This window comes from Teleopsis dalmanni, chromosome 2, assembly GCF_002237135.1.
Source record: "Teleopsis dalmanni isolate 2A chromosome 2, ASM223713v2, whole genome shotgun sequence".
Lineage (NCBI taxonomy): Eukaryota > Metazoa > Arthropoda > Insecta > Diptera > Diopsidae > Teleopsis > Teleopsis dalmanni.
This window is the reverse complement of record NC_051847.1, coordinates 193,464,512-193,474,630: the sequence shown is the minus strand read 5'-3', so window position 1 is coordinate 193,474,630 and position 10,119 is coordinate 193,464,512. Positions and strand designations below refer to the sequence as shown.

At 27.3% G+C, this 10,119-nt stretch overlaps 3 protein-coding genes across 3 annotated transcripts in view; 2 read left to right on the top strand and 1 right to left on the bottom strand.

Moving 5' to 3' along the window:
• Window positions 1–10,119, top strand: part of LOC119685396 (CD2-associated protein-like) — a 188,862-nt gene that overhangs the window by 132,019 nt on the left and 46,724 nt on the right. The gene's annotated exons all lie outside the window — the stretch shown is intronic.
• LOC119685402 lies at window positions 3,777–4,996 on the top strand. Its single transcript, XM_038099672.1, has 3 exons — window positions 3,777–4,076; window positions 4,379–4,475; window positions 4,561–4,996. The coding sequence occupies exons 1-3, from the start codon at window positions 3,960–3,962 to the stop codon at window positions 4,938–4,940; spliced, it is 594 nt and encodes a 197-aa protein (XP_037955600.1). The 5' UTR covers window positions 3,777–3,959; the 3' UTR covers window positions 4,941–4,996.
• On the bottom strand, window positions 5,670–7,735 carry LOC119685400 (dimethyladenosine transferase 2, mitochondrial-like). The gene is made up of 5 exons (XM_038099668.1): window positions 7,045–7,735; window positions 6,833–6,972; window positions 6,608–6,769; window positions 6,265–6,419; window positions 5,670–6,208 (listed from the first exon to the last, which is right to left on the bottom strand). The coding sequence occupies exons 1-5, from the start codon at window positions 7,553–7,555 to the stop codon at window positions 5,776–5,778; spliced, it is 1,401 nt and encodes a 466-aa protein (XP_037955596.1). The 5' UTR covers window positions 7,556–7,735; the 3' UTR covers window positions 5,670–5,775.

Sequence of the window (10,119 nt, the reverse complement as noted above, 5' to 3'; positions counted from 1 at the left end):
TATAAAAAGTTGTATGTTATATATAATTTATATCTTTAACAGTGGCGTAACTACAGGTAAGCAACTGGAAGCAACGCTTTCGGGCCCCCGAATTTAGGGGGCCCCACTATAAATGTTTGTAAACGTTTTTTGTTGGAATAACTTCATATTGCATTTTATAAAAGACACGTAAATTTTAAATTTAAAGTACATAATATGTATGTACTTCAAATAAAATATTAAACCTATTTATAAAATAAAAAAGTTTTTCTAAGAAAAGTATGTCTCGTAATCGAGAGTTTATATGGAAGCTATATCTAGATTTAAACCCATTTGAAAATAATTTTGTACGTTGTCTTTTGCAAATATCAGTACTGTATACACCAAATTCTATTTAAATACCTTAATTAAAAACGGAGAAACCTCATATCCGATTGTTAAGTTTATATCACAGCTACAAGAAATAGACGTCAAATTTCAATCAAATCAAATGGTGAACAGGGTCGGCTAAAAGTATGTGTGTAAAGTTTCATTCGGAGAGTTCAAAAGCTGAGAGAGTAGTTTGAACTGAAAAAGTATATATATACTGTACTGATATATACTTAATGGTATTTCCGACGTTTCCTTTAATGCGTTACGAAAATCTTGACAAACCTTTATACCCTTTTCACATTTTTCGTGTAAAGAGTATAAAAAGAGGGGCCCCTTAGTATGTTGATAGGGGCCCCTTAGTTAGAATTTGCTTACAGGCCTAAAAAATGTAGTTACGCCACTGATCTTTAACTTGTTATCCTAATAATGTTTATATTAAACAGTTGTTCGAATGATTTGTAATAAATTACAAAATATATTTGGTGGAAATTTAATTTAATATAAGCTTCGAAGAAAATAATTAATGAAATTGCATTATTCAAGACTGCGGGACACGGTTTCAAGAGTGTGAATTAAAAAAAAATTATTTTAAAAAATATTTTATTCTATTTTAAATCATACACAAAAATCATGCCGTTTGGAACCAAGTAATTCGAGGAAGATATCCATGCTCTTCGAAACTCGTGTTTCTTAAGTATCTTGTTCTTCGGTGGTTAGCTATATAATAATGTCGAATGTTATTTTATTTAATATGAAATAGAAATAAAATTAGATTTATAAATAGTTGATAAATTGTTTTTTTTTGTTGGAATATGAATCGCTTTTTCGGTTTTTATTTAAAACAAACGGCTTTATGAATGGAAGAAAATATAATTTTATTACCTTAAATAATTAGAGCAAAACAAAAATAAATAAATACAATATGTAGGTATGTGCAAATATTCAATTCAATTTTTTAAAAATTTTATGGAACTGTTATCGCATTAAAACAAATGATGTTTGTATGTATGAAGATATATATATGTACTTTTATAAAAGCTCTTTTAAAAAAATGAGTAAACAATAATAAAATTAAAAGAAATGGATTTCATGCCTTTCGCGGCCGTTTTTGCTAAACTAAACACGATAGTATTCAATATAAATTTTATAAAAATATTACTTATAAATCTACATCTTATAAGTGTTTTATTAAGTGTAATATACCATATATTAAACGGCGCGGGTAAAGGTTACAGTAAATTGAAACTGTTTGGTTTTCTAGTTTGAAGTCTAACTCCGCTTATAACGTGGCTTTCGTTTTGTAAAAAATATTGTTTCTTTATATTAGAAGGTAATAATATAAATACAGAAACCACGGTACAATTCTTAAGATGTGATCCGTAGAAATTTGTCAATAACAGCGTATTAAAGCAGCCTGTTGCAACAAAAGTAGACAAAATTCAAAAAATTGGATCCCTTCTATGGTATATTAACTCCTAAAATATCTTACCAAATATAAAACAATATGTATAGATGATTTAATTATCATCAACACAGCTATATGAGACTTACCACAGCTATATGAAACTGAAGAAATTAAATGGTTGGGAATGGTTGCAGCAAGATTGGGTTATAGCAGTTACCCATCTGCTAGGAAAGTGCAGTTTTTTTTTTGCAGACTTATGTCTATGAAGCTTATGACTTCGATAAGACTAAAAAGTTCCGAAAATAGATCTCTTCTGAGTATTGAAAAGAACTCATATAAATATAATATGTCGTATTCCGAATGAAATGAGTTTGGGAAACTATTTGAGTTGAATAATACACAACTATATGAAAATATGCCGGAGAAAGCAACGTCTCGATATTTTATTGGATAATATTATTAATCAAACCGAGATTAACTTGATTAAGTTGTAAGTACTGCAAAAACGACATGGCAAAACTAGAAGATTTCATATTGATTATGAAGGTTTTATAAATGTATGTTATTAAATCTCTCAAATAGCTTTTTTGAAATTTGCATACTCAATTTTAAAATATTTTGGAAAAAGCTAGCATGCAGAGTAAACATCAGGCAATACTTAATCGGAGAATGCGATGTGATAGGTGCGATAGGTATGATATATCCATATTGGTTTGAAATCGCCTATATGTGCTACAATCACCGGGTTGGCATTCTGATTTTTTTAATACGTGTTTATATAATAACGAGGTCAAAGTTCTGTTTGCAACTTCCACTAGAGATTTATTAAGATCACGATAGATTTGGACATTAGTTATGTACTATGAAGAGTATATCATTTCTCATGGAGTTTTGATTGGAGTATTTGAAGAATTTCGATATTACTGCTGTGCGCCATAGCTAAATGCCGTAGGTCCGAACTGCTTTTAACACACTTTTATGTAAGAGGAATGATATGTTAAGTGGATGAAGGACGCCTATCCAAATGCATGCCTATGTATTTTGCAGTATTTAATTGTGAAATTATTACATATTTAGTTTAATTTTAAAACAACTGTCTCCTTTCATAGTAAATATGACTTAGGTAGATTTAGATTCATTTATTTTTATGTGCCAACGCTTCACCTTATTTAATATTTGATAAAGATCTGATTACAATTTAGAAAAGGGTTCAGCGGGATGAGTTATAGTCGCCAGGATTTCTAAGGAGCAAAGTTAAAGTGCGGAGAAATAATAAATAGATTAACTATAGCAACTATTTCCATTCGCGCTGATGTACACTCACTTCGGCAATTATTCGGCAAATCAAACCTCAAGTACCATTTAAAAGCCTTTAGGATTTGTAGCTTTCTTACATAAGGATGAAGAAATAATATAATAAAAATATTTTATTTTTTTAAATATTTGTATTATGTTGTTAAGCAAATAAAATTTTCTCTTGCGATCCTCATGATGGTTCATTATGTAATAAATGCAAAGCATTTAAGAAATAACGACATTTTATTATATTTAGTTTTTTTTTATAGTGTTATCTTTCTGATGAGTATCTACAAACATACATATATTATAAATTTCGGGAATTCCAGTTGGTGATCTAACAAATTTGTTTTTGTGATGCACTCTTCAATTATATATTATTTTATATTGAGTTTACATGCTTGATAAACAAATTCCCAGATTTATGCTATTAAACAAAAATAATATAGAATATATTATTGGGTTTGGTATAAAGAAAATCACTATTTTTTTGGTATAAATACCAGATATGATCTGAAATGAATGATGAGAGTAAATGATGCTCTTTCTTCTTGCAACGATTCTTGGAGATTAGTTTGTGCTTATCTTTTAATTCATATAAAATAAATGAAAACACTTAAAACAGGTTGTTCCCTTGCTCTTTTTTAACTTTTTACAAATTGCGAATAAAATGAACACTTAATCACAGACTAAGATCTTCACTTTATACTGCTAGCTTCGAGTTTCAATCTCAGTTGTGATTTACTAGGCAAAGTGCTAACAAGATCGAAGACGCACAATAATTTGTTGAATTAATCAGTAGAAAGTTAGATTTCGGTTTGCATTTTATCAGCTTTGACTTTTGTTATTAATTTCTATTATTGTTATTTATTTATACGCAAATTTTTCAAATTTTTATTTTTATAAAATGCTTAAATCGCTTAACATAAACATTTTACTAATAACTATCGTAATCGGTAGTGCTGTGGGACAAATCGAGTTTCCAGATCATTTCGAAGTTGATAAGAAAAAATCAAACCTTGCTGTGAGTATTTACAATAAAATTTTTTTAATTGTTTAAAAAAAAAACAAGGCATTTCCCGTAATTATATATAATATATGTATACATACATAAAATCTTTTAATAATTGGGTTTTTTTTTTAACCAAGTCGAAAATGATCATAATGATGCAAACAGTATTTTTATTTAGTGTACGAAGTCTTTGTTTAAAATGCTAGTGAAAGACTTCTAAGAAACGATGGTTATTAAAAAGTAATCAATTAAAAAAAAATTGTTTTCAATTTGTAAACATAAAATGTATAATAACTTAATCTTTTATAATACAGGGTCGTGTGCCTTTATTTTCACCAACACGTTGTAAAGCTAATGAATTACTATACCCTGGCGATCAAGTCGACGATTGGATATGTGACTGCGCACCTGGTAAATATAAAAAACATACATATTTATAAATAATAATTTGATTAATGTACATGTATGCAAATAATGAAGATATTATTATTTACAGCTGCAATATATCATCCTGATTCGGATGCTTGCTATATAGCATTCCGTAAAGGTCCTTGTAAGGAAGATGAAATGCTCGTACTTGCACCAAATAATGTTATACCAGAATGTATCAAGAATGAATGTAGTGATGGCGAAATCAGAATTAATAAAATATGTTATAAATTCGGTGATGGTGCACCGTGCCGCAATGCGCATTTATCTTATGTTTTAGGAGTTGATCCTACTACTTTAATGGTAGACTGTGTACGTCAATCAATTTCGCTTGCGTCACGTTTTGGTGATGATGGTTTACCACAAATCACAGTTGATCTTATTAAACCTTGCGCACGAGGCTCAAAACGTGCAACAAAAGGAGATTGTGCCAACCTTAATATATAATTAATATTTTAATTTTAATTTATATATATTTTTATTTAATATAATATCTCAACTTATAAACAATTCAAAAAATGTTTTCATATTTTTACGATGTACAAAAGTGATTTCAATAATTAATAAAAAAAAATTCTATTAAATTAAATTTTTTCAATGAAATTCAATGAAAGTAGCAACAACTTAAACGGCGTTATTCTTAAAGTTTTGCAAATAAAATTCTAATAAATTATAAATTATATTATATTTTCCAATATTTTTATGTTAGGTTTTTTTTTCATAAGATATATATTACGTGAAAAACTGATACTTTGAAGATTGAAAAAAGAAAAATACTTAGAAGAATTTCTAGGTTTACACTAACTACTTCCTGCATATATAATCTTTTCAATTAAGATAGTGCTTTTGGGTATAACATTTTATATATATAATTAAGTTTATCTGCTATATCTTATTCTTCAATATTGGAATAAATGCTTTTAAATGTGTAAAAATAATTTTGTCTTTTCTCTAAAGGTATCTTGAACATAATTTTTAAATAAAATTATATTTTATATACATACATACTCGATTTTGAAAGCATACACAAATATATTTAATATATATTATATGGTTTTAAAAGCATATGCGATAAACAATATTAAACAATATTAGAAAGTTAATTTTTTTAAATGTTTTAAATGATCAAAATGTTTACAAAACTTTAAGAATAGTTAAATTACATATGTATATGTATAAAATTGTTAACCTCTACTACAATTCTCTGTATTTATAGAATTATTTACAATCATGATAAAAAATATTATGGAGTTCGTGCATAATATGTATTCTTATTCATTAATCATAAGTTTATCGTGTTTTTTGTTTTGCCTGCAGATTTTTTGTCAGTTTCTTGTTCATAGGACATATTATCTAATTCCATTAAATCATTGCGCATATCATCTTCTTCTGATATATCAATGCCTCCAGCACTATCATCATCTGTTGTATTCATTTTTATTAGCCAGCTTTCCAGTGAAGCCGTGAACGGACACTCATTATACTCAGGCCAATTACGAAACTGTGTAAAAAGTGCAAGTATCTGGCTACCGCTAAGATCACCAAACTGTGTATATATATTAGTATTTTGATGGAAATCTCTACAATGCATTGTTGTGCAACGATTAGTATATTCAGGCAGCTTGGTAGTGTCTTCATTAGGATACATAAATTCAATTCTTTCTGGTACTGAAGCATCGGCTATAACTCTAATACCACAACCAGGTATCCATTTTCTGTAGTAATTGTATTTTATAATAAAAAGGAAAGATATTTATTATACTAAACTTACTCAAGATTTGGCACAACACGATTACGTCGACTTACACAGTTTTGTTTAATAAAATACCACATCGCAGGAAGATCAGCTATGGAACAAAAGTCGTTTAAATTCTGCCGAGGTGAAATTTTTACTAAGTACAAGTAATCTGTATTTATAGAATTAACCTGTAATATAGAGTAAAACAATTTTATAAAATTTCATAAAAAAAGCAAAGCAAGATTTTAACAAATTAATTCAATTTCTTTTAAGACTTTTTAAGGTATTCTTTTCTTAGATATATTAATTTATAATAATTTTTTTTGCGTTTAAAAAATATACTTCAATTTTTAAGAAATAATATAATAATATTTACCCGATGTAATTTACTTTTTGGATTCATTTTGCTTTGACTTTCAGGTGGTATAAAATATTCGCGGGGAATTTTCGTTATGTATTGATACTCAAATAGAATTTGAAACAGTATTGATGTTGCGCGATAAAACATATAACCTAAGTCACCAGAGCAGGTAAGGTGCTGGAAACATATAGGAATCAAAAGATACTACAAAACATATATTTATAAGCATAATAATTTTACAATGTATATTGGTGGAGGCATAACTACAAACAACTCATACCGTCCGTAAGCAATGAGACCATTTTGGAACACCAGAAAATTAATTAGGGACTTGAAAAAATTGTATGAGCCAACTACACCAAAGATGCGTGCATTAATACCTATTAAAATATTAATTATATAATTATTATTTAAAATTGTTAACATATTTGTTAATAAATTTCAGATTATACCTTCATTATATGGCATTTTAGGTACATGCTCTAGCAATTCCTCTGTACGTGTGCCATTATCCATTTTATCTTGATAGACTATCTTCGATAGATTTACAAAATCACCGCGTTTAACTTTTACACGTTCCGGATAGAGCACATGTAATTCTTCTTGCTTGGACAGAAATTCGTCCGTAGATTCAAATAGTAATATATTATCAAATTGTTTTTCTCGATCTAATAGTTTTTTCGTAAACAGTCCAAGACCAGGATTTATTTCGATTGCTGTTTTACATTGAGTGTTTGATAAAAATGGTTCTATACTTTCGTCGATTATATTTGCAGCTATTTCATTTATAATGTACATTGAATCTGGAGTTTTTAATTTCTTATTTAGAAGCTTTTGAGGTATTTCTGTATTTACCGCCGGTATTGTTTTTGTTTTAATTTTATTCTTTACTTTAGTGCTCAGTCTATGTATATTCGTCAATTGCTTGCATGGCCTAAAAAAGATACGCTGTACATTGTACATATTTTTTTAGAACAAATTTTATTTTATTTTATAACTTAATTTATTTTACTAGTAAGCTTGCGGCTTATTTTGATATATTATTGTTATGAATTTTTTAACATATGTATTTGATATCAGCTGTTTTATAATGCTGCCAGACTGGTTAACTGATTTTTGCTATCTTGCGCTAAAATTTAGAATATTATAGTCAAAATGTATAGTGACATAGTACAATGTCAAGCTTGTGTTAAAATGGTATATAGAATAAATTAATTTATGAAATTCACTAATTCAATACATTTGTTTTTAGTAAGTAGTTAAAGCCTAGTACTGATATCACTTCATAGAAAAAAAAATGTTTCACAAAATTTAGCCATTATAGAATATTTTTTTATAATGAGTTTTATATTAATTATTCATATGTTCAATAATTTTTATTCTTTTCAAATGAAAAACTTAAGTTTTTGATAAAAGTAGAAAGTTGTTTATTATTTAATATTTTATAAAATACTTTGTCAGTTGAATACTGTATGATACGCTTTGTTTAATAATAATTAGAAATATTTTAATATTATTATTGTACAAGCTGAAAATGTTATTAAGTTAGGTGATAAACAATAATATTTTTATAAAATTAAAAATATATTAATATTAAACAAATATATGAAGAAAAAAAAAAGCGTCGTTAAACTGATTATGAGTTTTCAGAAGTATGTGTAATTAAAATCCAAATTAGTCAGGTGCTTAGATTTCCATTTTTGTTTTATTTTTACATAAATTAAATAAAAAACATTGATATGTTACATGCTAAATTTGTCTAGAAATGCTAATTTGTTAAATTGAAATAACGTGAATGCATATTGAAAAAATAATCACTAAGATTTTTATCACTCTCCGAATTTGCATGTGAATAAATAGTTAACAGCTGATGTGACAGTTTGAATTTATTAAATAAGCATGAAATAACAAATTTTATAAATTATTTAACACATACTTAACACTTAAATTTTAACAGTTAGTAGTAGTTTGTTATGTTAATTAAATATTGTGAAAACATCTCACACCACATTTTGCGAGCACTATAATATCATGTTTTCACTGTAGCTAAAACTATTTATGTTATAGTACATTCAAACAGTTTCATTTAGGCGGTTTTGCTCATTTTAGCCACTAATGAATATGAATTACCATTCAAAAATCGTTCACAGATATAAGCTCATTATCAATAAATTAGTTCATTTAAAGCGAGAAATTTTGAAATAAAAATAAATTTCTCAAAATGGAAATGACTGAAATTAGAAATATGTGTCATATGTTTTATATGTGAAATGCCAACAAACAATAGCTGAGCTGTAAGCAAAGGCACAGAGTAAATAAATATTTAATAAAATCTTGATTTCACTAATTGAAAATGTTGTTAAGATATAAAATTAATATCAATATTTAAAATATTTTTTGTGTGATGTTTTATTAAATGAATTTTATAAAAGCTTATACGGCGTTTACATTGGCCGAAAATGGCTCATTTTGGTCAAAAATCGAAAATGAGTATCGAATGGCTCATTCTTGCATATAAAATTTCAAGCACAAAAATGAGCAATTTTCTCACATTCTGTATAAATGACGTTCGAATGCATTCCACATACGTTCCAAATGCAAAGGAATCCATTGAACATACCCTAAATGAAAGCTCTTCATGGCATTTTGACAGTTTGAAAAAGCTGTTTTTAACATATTTACAAAAAAAGGTAAACAAATGTTTGGTGGTTGCATTTTCTTGAAAACGATGCACTGCTTTTTAGAACTTTTACTTCCCAAAAAGTAATTAATCGAAGTTAAAAATATGTTTTAAGTTTCTAATGTAAGGTTTGAAGGCATATTTAACCTTCATGCAATCATTTTTTTGGCACAGGCCAAAAATCAAATCAACATGCAAGTTGAAAAATCAGCTGTTGAAATGAGAACAAATGAAATAGAACGAATGTAAACACTTTCAAATGGCTCATTCAAAATGAGCCATTTTCGGCCAATGTAAACGCCGTATTACAAAAGTTCTATCAGTTGCATAAATGAGCTCATTATAATGTGAACGTTCACTTATTAATATAAATAAGCTGGTGCCTAAATGAGACAGTGTGATTGTATTATTATTAATAATATTAAGACTTGCTTGTTTCCATTGGCTTAAGCTGATTTAAGCATGTATTTCAAATTTTTGTAATATCCTTTGTGGGAAATTTATTTTTAAAGGTTGCATTCAACATTTTTCGACTTAAACAGTTGATTTATTTATAATGAACTCATTTGCATGAATTCTTTTTTTATGGCAAATTATTCTCATTCGAGTCCTTATTGAGCAAACTGTCTAAATAAGACAAGTGAAAAAAGTTATATCACGATTTTTCTTCACATATGTAAATATTTATTAATTTATTTATTGTACTTAATATTTTTGGTTAAAAGTTTTTAAATTTATTTATTTGTTCATTTATTACACATAATTTTCACAATAGTAACACCTAATTTTTATCTAATTAACCCTACTCGAAATTCTGATAAATACCAACATTCGCTGCTATACCGAC